The 14,367-nt window shown below is 32.3% G+C and overlaps 1 protein-coding gene across 5 annotated transcripts in view; it reads right to left on the reverse strand.

The window, feature by feature from the left end:
- Nucleotides 1-14,367, reverse strand: part of LOC143082944 (condensin-2 complex subunit D3-L-like) — a 59,368-nt gene that overhangs the window by 19,788 nt on the left and 25,213 nt on the right. For all 5 annotated transcript variants that reach the window (XM_076258993.1, XM_076258991.1, XM_076258992.1 and 2 more), the window contains 8 exons: nucleotides 13,826-13,928; nucleotides 13,095-13,194; nucleotides 7,601-7,690; nucleotides 6,495-6,571; nucleotides 6,032-6,143; nucleotides 5,373-5,525; nucleotides 1,130-1,393; nucleotides 531-660 (listed from right to left, as the gene is read on the reverse strand). In XM_076258993.1, coding sequence (XP_076115108.1) covers nucleotides 531-660; nucleotides 1,130-1,393; nucleotides 5,373-5,525; nucleotides 6,032-6,143; nucleotides 6,495-6,571; nucleotides 7,601-7,690; nucleotides 13,095-13,194; nucleotides 13,826-13,928 — 1,029 coding nt within the window. The remainder of the gene's footprint in view (nucleotides 1-530; nucleotides 661-1,129; nucleotides 1,394-5,372; nucleotides 5,526-6,031; nucleotides 6,144-6,494; nucleotides 6,572-7,600; nucleotides 7,691-13,094; nucleotides 13,195-13,825; nucleotides 13,929-14,367) is intronic.

A 14,367-nucleotide genomic window follows, 5' to 3' on the forward strand; every position in this document is an offset into this window, starting at 1 on the left:
TCAACTTGGCTATCATGTGTAAAATCATACAAGTGTTCTGTAAACAGGAAGTTGTCAAGTGATCAATCTGAAAATGCATCACACGGTATAGCTGACTTAGATAAACCCTGAAACTAAATTTCAGAAATCCTTGTATTGTAGTTCCTGAGAAAAATGTGACGAAAATTTTCAACTTGGCTATCATGTGTAAAATCATACAAGTGTTCGGTAAACAGGAAGTTGTCAAGTGATGAATCTGAAAACGCACCACACGGTATAGCTGACTTAGATAAACCCTGAAACCAAATTTCAGAAATCCTTGTATTGTAGTTCCTGAGAAAAATGTGACGAAAGTTTCATGGGACGGACTGACTGACGGACGGACTGATGGACGGACTGACGGACGGACTGACGGACAGACAGAGGTAAAACAGTATACCCCCCTTTTTTAAAGCGGGGGTATAACTACATTATTACGTATTGTAGGGTCTCACCGGACACATAGATCACACATTATAATAACTACATTATTACGTATTGTAGGGTCTCACCTGACACATAGATCACACATTATAATAACTACATTATTACGTATTGTAGGGTCTTTGCAAGTTTCTAATTCTCTTGCTAAAGCGGCAACACATTTCTTAGCCAAGTCTGGATTCTGCAGACAAAGTTTACCTGTAAAAATATAACTATTTTCAATTAAAATCAAGACAAATCAGTAAATTGTTAAAAATAATGATGATAATAGTTTGGTTTGATATATCTAATGGCAACTGTCAATATCATATCCCAACATGAACTTGTTAATGTTATACAAATATGAATTTTGCTTTGTAATAGACAGACAGGCTGATCCAACCAGTATTTGCTCTTAATCCTGAATCAGGCTGAGAGGAAAAGCAGCAATATCAATTTTCAAGTCTTCGGTTATCAAGGCCGGTATATACAATAAGTTGAAGAGCTAACCATTCAAATATATTAAACAAATATAATATACCTATTATCAATTAAGAGATAAACATATTGTAATGGAAATTCTAGAAGAACTTGAAATACTTATTCACTTACACTGAAGACTTAACCAAATTATTTGCATATTTAAGTGGAAAATAAGACAAATTTTCAAATAAAAAAGAGCTCTTACCGAGAGCTATGAAAGCAAAAGCTCTGATTCTATTTGACATCTTTGATCCTTGAAACTGTGAGAATGCTTGTGTAAGTTGTATCTGTGAGAACCCCTGCGTCTGTTGGGAGAATCGTAACTGTGTTTTCTGTGTTAAATCTGTATGATCCTCAGTAGAACCTACAGAGCCTGAAGAAGTTCTTGTTGAGGCTCTACTGGAAGCTCTGGTAGTCTTCTCTGAATTCTCTGCACTTTCTGTTGAACCACTGGATATGTTTACTGATCCTATTGTTAACACAAAAATTATATTATTTAAAGTTTTAAGATATCATAAAGCTACAAAGAGAGGTTTAGCTAGCTAAACAAAACATATTTTATCCACCATTTTCTACATTAGGAAATGCCTATACCAAGTCTAGAATAGTTGTTTTACTTATGTTTGATAAGGTACTTTCCGTTTTCAATCTTCCTTGGGGTGCAGTATTTTTTATATTTCATCTCTTTAAGAATTATAGTACTGCAACTGACATCGAAAAAGACGCTTAGTTAACGAGTTTAATGGTCCGGAATAACACACGGCTGCAAATTGTTTTAAATGATAGAATAATATCTATATTTTAATTGCCGTCGGGTCGTAAAAAGTTTCTATGGTCACATTTTTGTATTTTATCCCTTTAATGGGGGTACCCCTCAATTTACGGTTTTGGGTAGTTACCTTAAAATCCAAAAATATATTTTTTGGTTAAATTTCCTGCTATTTTCGTAAATATTTTCTATGCATATATCATCAAGGAGCATCGGAATGATGAAGACATAAATATAATACCATCTCCAAGTAAAACTTTCAAACTTAAAGTTGGCTGTTTTTTAGATAGAAATTTAACATGTTTTTCTTTGAAAACGAGAAAACATATGATTCCAAAATAGTATTTGACATTTGAGAGGACAAAACATATTATTTCGATACTGCATGCAAATTTTGTTGGGCAAATTCCAAAGAATTTTGTCAAAAACTCAAAAATAAAAACATCATTTGTACCTTTTTTAATTACGGAAATTTCCTATCCGTCAATCAGCTCCACCATTTATTTTTTCCTTCACCATCAATTTGATAGTTTCGATGTGATTATGTAGATTTTGTAGGAGAAGTTAATTTATTTTTGAGTGATTTGAATATATATAGTATTTCTTTCGTGTATTTTCTGTAAATAAGTTATATTTTTGTTAATAAAATATTGACTTTATATAAAAGTTAACCAAATCCTTCGGATAAGAGGTTTTTCCGGATAATGACTATAGAAAATACATTGTATGTCAATGTTTAACCTCAGAGCAATTAATATGCATGCAAGTGGTCGGGGGAAAAAGTACTATTGAAGATTCGCAGAGATTTGGTGTGTGACAAGGTGATGCTAAAACCAACTTCTCTTAATATTCTGCTTTCAGTGGGCGAATCATCAGTGATGTTATGAGACTTGCACCAGAAGGCAAAATTGGTGCGTCTTTAAATTAGATTGATTGATTGATTGTTTGTTGCTTAACGTCCAGTGACAAATATTTCATGCATGTTCAGGACGAGAACAAGTTAACAATAAAAACAATAGGTAGGATTTGTCATAATACAGGTCATTCGGGATGATGATCGAGAAAATTTAGACTGCCACTGGAAAATGATGGTATATTGGATTGGGACAGAAATTTTCCATTGCAATATGCCACCTACGGACTCCTCAAAGAGTTGATGCAAGGGTTTTTCACGTGCAAACAACGTGACACTCCCTTTACACGAGGCATCGGACTTAACGTCCCCATTCTGACCGGACGTGACTGCGAACTTGATACATCCCGCATAGCCAAACGGACGCCCACTTCGTTTTACTGCCGGTCGGGAGAAGACCAAGTGATCATGTTTCGTTTCCCCAGTCACCCTTGGGGAACTTTAAATTAGAAACAACAGAAATCCATATGTATCCTCACAACCTGACACTTTTATACGATCTCGCGCTCAGTTTCTTCCTTGTAGTTTGGATATGAAAACAGGGTTTTTGTGTAAAAGACAAACCTTTAAACAAAAAACCCAGAAAACTACGCAATTCAGACACAGTGGGGCCAAGGGATATGAAATATAAAGTTTAGCTCTGAACTCAATTTAGGGGGTGCCATATCTGCTGCAGGAAAATTGAAGTCTATGTTAAGACTTTCAGAATTAAACCAAGGTGTGTCTGAAAATATCAAGGATACATTAAAAGAAGAACAATTACTTCACCCTGCCACCAGTGCTCTTATGAGCTATGTCCTCGTTTTGATATATCTATGGAAATGATGCCCGCATAGCTTGTTAATAGATATAGGAAGATGTGGTATGAGTGCCAATGATACAACACACCATCCAAGTCACAATTTATAAAAGTAAACCATTATAGGTCACTGTCCGGTCTTCAACACGGAGCCTAGGCTCAAAAGTTCATTTGTTCGTTAATTGATGAAATATAACACAAAAGCGCCTCTGAACCGTATATTGTCCTTAAAGATAACAACAATTCGTAAATGTAAGGCTATTACAAAATCAATCGTTTCTGTAGCAACATTCTCCCCATTACATTTGGGATTGGCAGTGCAGATACATCATGCATATGCCTATGGGAATATGGGTCACGAACATTGATCGAAACTTTGTTCTCACATTTATTTTATGTCTTCTATGCAAAGGTAAGACTATATCTGACGAGTTTGACCGAATCATGACGGTATTTACGCTCCAGATAGCATTTGTACTCAAAAACTGTGTTTGCTTTGAACAAACTCTGTCCTGCGCCGAACTTGTTCTTATAAAAAAGGGAAGTGTCTTGTAATGCTAATACGCGTACTGAATCCGCATATGATGACTAAGAGATTGATTCATGTCCCTATTTTATGAATACTTGAGCTAGTGTGTGTCGCTTTTAAAAGTTATATAAGGACCATGACTGATTTTGAATTACAACATTAGAAAATTGGCATTGCATTGTATAATTTTTTATCCTTCCCTTAAAAAATTAATGAGTTAACTTTTTCACCAGGATTATCCCACTAAAAAAATGATCATGCACCAAACTGACTTTGTTTTACACTCAAATTTTTTTGAAACTTCGCATTCGCCTCGGGTGACTATAGTATATTTTGTGTTATAACTGCTCTGTCCAGACTTTGCAAATACACAATATGTATTTATCTATAACTAGATACTAATTTTCACAAAATACACAACCTTTAAGATGCAAAATTAAAAACACTGTTTCAGCGCTTGAATTTTGTTTTTTTCAAAGATAGAAAAAATATTGAAATAATTTGATAAACTGGTGTTTTATACTTTAGAAAATAATTCTGTTATATTCTTTAGTGAAATACTATACACACTATGAAAGTTTATGGATGTGAAAAGGTCAAGGCCACTTCTTCTTTTGCTATGTCTTAAATGGAAAAAAATCAGAAGGTTCCAAATCAACGCCATTTTTTATGGCAGCTTTTCATATAAGTAGTCAAATTTGTCGTTTTAACATCGTTTGTAGCATATGCTTATGATTGAATCGTTTTTGTAGCATTCTATTGAATAAATATCAAAATATTTCTCCTTTTTGTCCTTGTGGTTGAAATGTTGATAATTTTAGGTCTGACCTTTGACCTCAATTTCACAAAATTGTGACCACTCTGGATTTTTACGACCCAACTTTTCTTATTGTACACGTTTTCCTCTTTCCATCGATATATAATTTAGGTGTGTGTTCTTCCGGACCATTAAAGTTTTAAAAAATGAACTCTGGTTGCAGTACTATTAGTATATTAAGGTGGTACCTGACACTTTAACTAAAATTAATTTGGCTCATTTAATTTTCTTAAAATTTTGACAAAGTATTTACTTTGACCCTTTGACAAAAATATAAAAATTTCAAAAAATTTGAATCAACCGTTTAATCAGAAAAAATACACTGGTTATATAGCAGTTTGACAAACACTTATTTTGATCATTGAGAAGCTTAATATTCCCATATGAACACAACGTCATTAAAACATTCTGCTGATTTTACAGATTTATCTCCCTGTAGTGTTAGGTACCACCTTAAATAATTTTTGTTGCAAGGATAATTTTTCTTGTAGTAATACTTTTTTAAATGACCACACATTTACTATATTAACAAAGGTCATTTTGAAGGATTAGCAATTAATCCTAAAATATGTTATTTTTGTTTATATAGTCTTAACAATTCATTGTAGCTATTAACCTTACCATGTGAAGCTGGAGTTGAAATACAGGGAGCAGCAATCATACTCTGTACAATGAGAAAGATTCTCTTTGGTGTTTTGGCGGGACATATCTGTGCTATCTCTCCCAATGTAAATAAGTGTCGTACAATCATATCCTCATTTATTGGATCTACATCTACAAGTTTTAGAGATAAAAAAATCAGTTACAAAGATTTAAACAGATTTCTGTTTTCATTTATCTGTTCATGATCCTCTATTTTTCTATGAAGTTTTATTGAAATCCAGTCCAATAGGTTTACTAGAGGCTTGCTAGGTAAAATGTTGAACAAATACAAATATGTGTATGCTCATCTGTACCCTGTCTATTTTCATAACTGTCAGTCCACAGCAATGGGCCAATACAAAAACAACTGTTGTTGTAATTTTTCAATTTTCGGATACACATCTCTTTATCAAATGTGCATTTGAAAAATGGAGCTTGTATGCAATATGAGAACATATGAGAATGTTAAAACAAATTTTAAGGTGAAATTAAAATCAGAGGGACATGTGGATTGAATTTTGCAGAAAAACATGATTTTTGTTATTTTGAAGAAAGTTAATTTCTACCAAAAAAAGAGGTTAATCTTCAAAGAACTAGAAATCAAAAAGATATGGCCCAAGTTTGCAGTAAATCCTTACATTCTTCTAATATAACGTGGGACAGGTAGGTATCACAAGCCTTGAGCAAGTCCACACACCAGGCGTCTTTCTCAGATCTCTTGTTTGTTGCTTCAGCTTTACTTTCACACAACTGAAACAATTCAATACAATATTTAACAATGATCCAATTAAACAGAATTTTACTAAAACTGTATACTAAGAGGCACTTATATTTCATAAACAGCTTCAGTGAACCTGAATTAAATTTCAATGTTTCACAGAAATGATTTAACACAAATATAAAATGTGAACTATTTCAAGGTTCTCAGTGATTATCATGAGGATTCCAGAGAAGCATGCAATTCTATCTGCATGCATTTATGAAAAATCTTATATTGCTGGTATTTTCATCAGAAAGATAACTATGGTAATGTATTGTGTGCTCCTGTCAAAGACTTACTATGTGAAAATAAAGACAATATCTACCATTGACAATACATACCTTAGAGAGGGTTTCTATGGTAATGGATATCAGCTCTGGTGGAGAATTGAACTGCAGTAATCTGTTCCTTAAGTAATCTGAAAAAAAATACATTCATTCATTATTTGGTTGGTAAATCTAAAATCAATCCACTTTCAAGACTGTTTAACCCTTTCACCGATTGCTGCCCAGACTGAAGCTACTCTGAGACGATGGCTTCCCTGGCTACTATTACTCAAGTGGGAGATCTTCATAATAAATGTCAATAAAAACATCTTTGTAGTTATTTGTGTATTTATTTCATTCACTAACACTTTGTTCACAGTTTTGTTCATGTTTTGATAATTTTTTCTTCATAAAATATTCAAATTTTCGGCATTATCTAGGTGAAATTCTCAAAATTCTGCTCTTTGATTCCAAATTGTAATTTTTTAACCCAAAACGGCAAAATTTTGAAAAATTTTACGAGGCTGTACAAATTCCTCACACGGAACGATGTCCATTCCAAGTGTTTTGTACATAAAACGACATTTTATGTCAAAAAAGTATACTAGTTTGGCTTCAATTCTTCCATATTCTTTCAAAAAAAATGTTCCCTCATTTCAAATTCTCATAAATTCCGTAAATTTCCTCTGATTTTGACATGGTTTTCAACAAACGGAAGCGCCATGTTTACACTTTCATCCGGGCATTCATCAAAGAAAGATAACTCATGTTTGCACTGTTTTGAGCGGGAAATATAAAAGAGGTATTCCGATCCCGGTAAAACGGGACTCATCGTCAGCTGTCTGAAGCGTAAATCCCGGTAAACCGGAACTCATCGGCGAAAGGGTTAAGTAATTTAATCATTTATTTTTAATTTCCTTTAAGAAGTTTTGTGTAAGCTTTATATAATAATGTACATTTTCTTTTCATTTTGAGTAAACTCATTTTTGCATGAAATTATCATAAATGTAACATCTTGATATATGAAAATATATCAAATAATCTATAGAAAAAATGTTAACACTCTTGTAAAATATTTATTTTTTATCCACAATTTCTTTCTATCAAAACAACTTTTCTGTTATTGTTATAATTTTTTTTGTATCCATGATTGTAGTTCAAAATGAAAAACCACAACATACCAATAAGTCTATCTCTTTTATCATCAGGGAAAAACTTAGCAGAACAAGCCATCACTGACAGAACTCTTTGCAAGGTACTATAGTCTGTTTCTGAAAATCAGACAATCATAAACATGTTATACATAAGTCCTATTGTATTTCTGTTTTTGTAATGTAAGAATACTTAAATATAGCATTTCATGCAAATTGCATATAAAATAATTAATACTCAAAGTAATTAGCATGGAATCACCAACAGAACTGACAAAGTACATGCAGTATACATTAGTATAGAATGAAATTCAAAACAGTGTGGCTGTGGCCATTGATTGACACATTAAATTCATCCATTGACTGGGACAATTTAGGTGAACGTTTGTATGTAACGACCATTGCTTACTGTGTACTTTTTAAAGACACTTAAACTATGGGTCACCAAAGGTTCTCAACACCTTATTAAAGTAATTCGAAAAAATTAATCAGAAATAACATGATGTTTTGATTTATATCAATTATTTAAATCAAAACATAAAGGTTATTTCTGATTAATTTTTCGAATTATTTTATAATTAAAGGCGTTAAGAAACCTTGGTGACCCCACAGTTTAAATGTCTATCGTAGGTACGTCGTGAACAGTGGTCGTTACAGACAAAAGTTCACGTAAATTGTCCCAGTCAATGGATGAATTTAATGTGTCAATCAATGGCCACAGCCACACTGTTTTGAATTTCATTCTATGACAATTTTCAGTAAAACCACATCCCCATATTGGCCATAGCCCTAAAGGTAAAAGAGGAGTGATAAAAAAATACCCTTGTCCAAACTTACTTAACATTGTTATTCTACAGGGAAACAAATCAAGTATTTATGCTGAATATTTTATATCAGGAAATACACTTTTTTGATATTTACACTAGACACATTTAGGTCAATTAAAATGGTTGCAATATAGCACCCAAACATTAAAATACAGATAGATAAACCAGATACATATGCATTACATCTAAACTTTAAACATATTTCTGTCTATAAGTCTATGAAGAGGATATATAGGTAGAAGGGCAGGTTTAGGAGCAATTTTTTGGGATTATAATTACTTGAATCCAATACTTATATGTATATATTTTAAGTACTGTTCAATATCATTTGCATTCCTTGTAGTTATTCTATTTTTCAATTCTGGCATTGAACTTAAAAAAAAAGGGTCAGTTTTTACATAAACTTTCAACCAAAATTAAAAAAAGAAACAAAAAAAATATTCATTCAAGTTTTGGGTATCATTACAAATTTCCAAAAAAAAAAAGACTTGAAATAAAATCTAAAATACAAAAACAATTAAAGGAGCACTAGCTGTCAAATTCATGTTCACTGATTTTAATCAAATTCTTATATTTGATTTATAACAATGTAAAATATTTATCCAAAAAAGTCTAAAAATCAAAGAGCTGAATAGCTCTGAGGGTAAAGACGGCCCTTGTTGTTATTTCATTTTTTTTTTTTGGGGGGGGGGGGGGGGAGGGGGGGGTTATCTTTTGATAGTCTTCATGCTTCATGTAAAGAATGAAAAAAAAGAACAGCTAGAACATGTGGAAGGTTGACACTATTGGAATCAATTGTTGTTTACTGTAATTTCATTTCTTTAGTTTAGGATTCAATTTAGACCAATGGAAGAGATCTGCATCTTCTAAATCTAAACATACAATTAAAGTTGATAGTTAATTATCTAAAATCCAACTAGTTGAATTCTGTCATTTAACAACAACTACAATTATTTTTGAAATCTTAATAGTGTACGACTGAACTGCAGGCTAGGGCCATTTTCCATTTTTTGTGACAGTACTCTTAAGATTTTAAATTCTTTTCTTAAGAAAGTTAGGACTGAAAAATCTATTCAGTTTTAAATTTCCATTGATAAAGTTCCCAGTTACATATCTCATCACAGGGATACAGGTACTAATAAAAATAACAATATGATTGATGTAAACTGTGTGAAGCTTGTTTCCAAATCCTACATTTTGAAATATTTGTAAAATTTCATGAATAAAGAGGTTTAAACTACAAAATGCAACATTTGTAATTTTTTTTGTAACTATTACAATGATTATGTTGGTACACAAAATTTAGTTTTAATGGAAGACTACTTATCATATACTAAATGTCACATTTTAAGTATTTATTTTAGTGGATAATTAGCTCATAAATTGAGGTGCTCCTGAATTGGAGTAAGATTTTCAAAACAGAGCTTTACAGAAAAAAATGGAAAAGATCGTTTCTCTCCCCCATCTCATGTAGCCCCTCGGACTTCCTGTTTACTTTGAAAGTTGTTGACCTACAAATTAAAGTTTTGCATGTTGATGTTTGAATCATCTACAGCAAACATCATTATGTTTAAATTTAACAAATACTATTTTTTAATAAGTGCACAATCTTTGAGAATGATTTAAATAACCAGTGAAGGATATCCCTGCTTATGCGTAGTGTGGCATTCCAACAATGACGTCACTATAAAATATAATGTAGGTTGGATATATTTAGAATATTTTGTCATACTGATTTTTCCGGATTGTAAAAGAAACGTAAATAGTGTAAAGGAGAGCTCAATATACGATAATTTCGAGAGAAACAGAAGGGAAATGTGTAAAAAAAGTGTTTAAAGTCAATTTATTCATTTGTGTCTCCCCATCTCATCATTCTCAGTAAGATTTGTTGGGGGGTTTTCCACGCTATAAAAACACAAGAGTGCACACACTGAAATGTCTCGCCTTCTTTACTAATCATTGATATTATGTTGATACTCCTAAATATAAAGCTTTATTATGACTGTCACATAAACTTAACATGAACCATGAAAATGAGGTCAAGGTCAGTTGAACCATATGCCAGACAGACATGTACAGCTAACAATGCTTCCATACAACAAATATAGTTGACCTATTGCTTATAGTTTACGAAAATAGACCAAAACACAAAAACTTAACACTGAGCAATGAACCGTGAAAACCAGGTCAAGGTCAAATAAAACCTGCACGACTGACATATAGATCATAAAATATTTCCCTACACCAAATATAGTTGACCTATGACATATAGTATTAGATAAAAAGACCAAAAGTCAAAAACTTAACTTTGACCACTGAACCATGAAAATGAGGTCAAGGTCAGATGACATCTGCCCGCTAGACATGTACACCTTACAATCATTCCATACAACAAATAAAGTAAAACTATTGCATAAAGTATGAGAAAAACAGACCAAAACACAAAAACTTAACTATAACCACTGAACCATGAAAATGAGGCCAAGGTCAGATGACATCTGCCCGCTAGACATGTACACCTTACAATGATTCCATACAACAAATATAGTAAACCTATTGCATAAAGTATGAGAAAAACAGACCAAAACACAAAAACTTAACTATAACCACTGAACCATGAAAATGAGGTCAAGGTCAGACGACACCTGCCAGTTGGTCATGTACACCTTACAGTCCTTCCATACACCGAATATACTAGACCTATTGCTTATAGTATCTGAGATATGGACTTGACCACCAAAACTTAACCTTGTTCACTGATCCATGAAATGAGGTCGAGGTCAAGTGAAAACTGTCTGACGGGCATGATGACCTTGCAAGGTACGCACATACTAAATATAGTTATCCTATTACTTACAGTAAGAGAGAATTTAACATTACAAAAAATCTGAACTTTTTTTTCAAGTAGTCACTGAACCATGAAAATGAGGTCAAGGACAATGGACATGTGACTGACGGAAACTTCGTAACATGAGGCATCTATATACAAAATATGAAGCATCCAGGTCTTCCACCTTCTAAAATATATAGCTTTTAAGAAGTGAGCTAACACCGCCGCCACCGCCGCCGTAGGATCACTATCCCTATGTCGAGCTTTCTGCAACAAAAGTTGCAGGCTCGACAAAAATGAATGATGTGAGGGAATGTCACTCTGGTCAACCCCATTGGGGATTGACGGCTTGAAGCCGTCTGTCCCAATAAAAAATAAACAGGGATCTGGCATGAAAATACGTAGCTTGGTTTCGTGTATATTTTAGTCTAGATGCCATCTAATTAACCATTGAGTTGACCTCTAAAATCATCCCATGACCATATTAGCGTTGTAAACATAAATATAGATATAAATAGATTAAGCAAACTCATGCTGTTGGATTTTTCTATGTCTATTTAATTTTATAATATAGATGAAAAATACATGTTCATCATCGTTTTTACCTTATAAGAATGATTTTTTGGTGGATAGAATCAGTCAATGAAATGATTTACCTTTGTTTCACTTTCAGTGTTGACATTCTTTTCCTTTAAATAACTTTACACATAAAATTCACATGTTATCCATCTCAAGCTAAGGAGTTAAATTGAAGTTCACATGAAAACGGATTCCATGAGGTCGAATAATTCATAATCAAAGTTTTTTTAGCTTATTTTGACAAAATTGAACCAAATTGGTGGCTAAAACGAATTATTATTTCACTATTTGCATTTCATTAATGATTGAGCAAAAAAAATAATATATTAGATTTTTTATATATCTTGTAGTTAGTGCCCCTTTAACTCTATAATAGCACATGAACAAAACAAGACAATATTCAATCTGGTACAAAACTTTGTCAATCAATGCAACAATGAAACAAACCAAATATATAGCTTATGAAAATAAAAAGCATTTTTAAAATAGCCTCAGCAACAAAAAGGCAGCATATTCCAATATATACAGAGCAGCTCCAAGCTAATGCATAAATTTGCATAAATACTTACTGGAAACAATCTCTGGAAAAATATTGTCAAATGACGTTAATGCATACACGAATATACATATGAATAGAACCCAAGCTTTTCACACTGTACATTACAAAAAAATCATATTTATTTCTTTTCTCTATTGTATTTTTCCTCTTTTTCATATTTATAAATTTATCACAGAGCATACCAGTATTCATAGTTATGTATTGTTCATTGTTCACTATGTGTAATATTTGTGTAAAAGCAAATTTTCTATTTTCTTAATATTCATTTTAATTGTATCATATCATGGTGTGATAATCTATCTGAATAATAATGGTTTAAACTATTTAAATAAACTTTGTATTTCTTTTAATAAAGTTTCTCAATTGCTACTCTCTTAAGAATGTGTCTATGGGTCACAGATGCCCTTGCTTGTTTAAAATATGCAAGAGTCAATGTACTAATTCAAACTTATTGATGTTTTGTTTGTACTGAAGAGGCATTAATTCTCGAAATGTAGATCTGGTGCAATAAATTGGTAACACCTATATTATTTGTCAATTTTCAATTTATAAAGTGAAATAAGACAGGAATGGTGAGTGATGCCATCCAAATTAAAACTTGATTTGTGTTTGGTAGTAATAAGCAATGTCTTTAAGTTTTCTAGCATTTGGTTGAGACAAAGTAAAATAAAAAAATTTCAGGTACAAAACCACTGATTTTCAGTGGAAGACACTTATTGAATAACTTACCATCAGAAGTATGAGCTTGTTGTTCCCAGTACTCTATCACAAAGCCATGACACATCTTAGGAACAGCTGGTGCTAACTCGGCCAGTAACATCCAAGCTACCTAAAAATATAATACATGTAAACAAAAATAACTCTTTATAAATGTTAGTGCTTTCTGTATTTACCTACATATCAAGAAGCTCAACAAAACATTTATAAACCAAAGATATTCAAATTCCAAGAAACATAATTTACTATACAAACAAAAGGAACCTAAAAAGTACAACAAAATTCAGCTTAGGTCAGGTTGGCCAGAGGGAGTTTGAACCTTATTTTGTTTTTAACAGAGTAGTTACAACTGGTAAGTTATAAATCATTTCTGCACTGAAGAGCTGACTACTGAGCTGATTATATTGTCAGGGACTAGCAGTCCACAATGGGTAGACACCAGCAACATTGGAAGTCTCAAATTATAATGAAATTATTGCTGTTTCACTCCTGGCACCTAACATTATTATTTGCCCATCATCATTATCAACCAATGGTAAAAATTCCATGCATATTCAGGTTGTGATCAAATTAACAATGAATCCAAAAAGATCTTACAAAAAGAATTTTACTGTTATGGTATGGTAGAATAGTAAAGTTAAACAGGTTTCAGGTGTACAAAGTGTTTGATTCAAATAATTATCATTATTTAATGGCATTATTTTAGTAATTAAAGACAAAATTAAAAAAATATTTAAGTATACTTCATTGTTATCTGTGTTCACATGAGTCTGCAAATTGGAAATAAGAGTGGCTTTAATCTTTCCCTGTCTTGACCAATGTCGACATGCTTTCTGTAAATATTTCCTGGAAAAGAAGTGATTTCAAATTATACAATGTTTTTTTGTGTCATGAAGTTTCTTCTGTTGATGAAAATTTTATCATAAAGGCTTTAATAATTTAGGACATTACTTTTTCAATCTTCTCTAAAGAAGCACCTTTTAAATTTAAATTTAAATTCTTGTATTCTTGTCTTTCACTTTTACTAATGTGCTTTGTCAATATGCCTTTTTATCTTTCTGTGTTTTTATAGTGATAAAGATTATAACACACTGTTGTACAGTTTTGTTCACACATTGTTGTCAATATAATGGAATTTTATGCAGCTGTCATACAAGTGAGAGATTTAGCTAGCTATAAAACCAGAAAAATGTCCGTACCAAGTTAGGAATATGACAGTTGCTATCTATTCGTTTGATGTGTTGAGCTTTTGATTTTGCCATTTGATAAGGGACTTTCCATGTTA

The sequence above is a fragment of the Mytilus galloprovincialis genome, chromosome 7, assembly GCF_965363235.1.
Source record: "Mytilus galloprovincialis chromosome 7, xbMytGall1.hap1.1, whole genome shotgun sequence".
Classification (NCBI taxonomy): domain Eukaryota; kingdom Metazoa; phylum Mollusca; class Bivalvia; order Mytilida; family Mytilidae; genus Mytilus; species Mytilus galloprovincialis.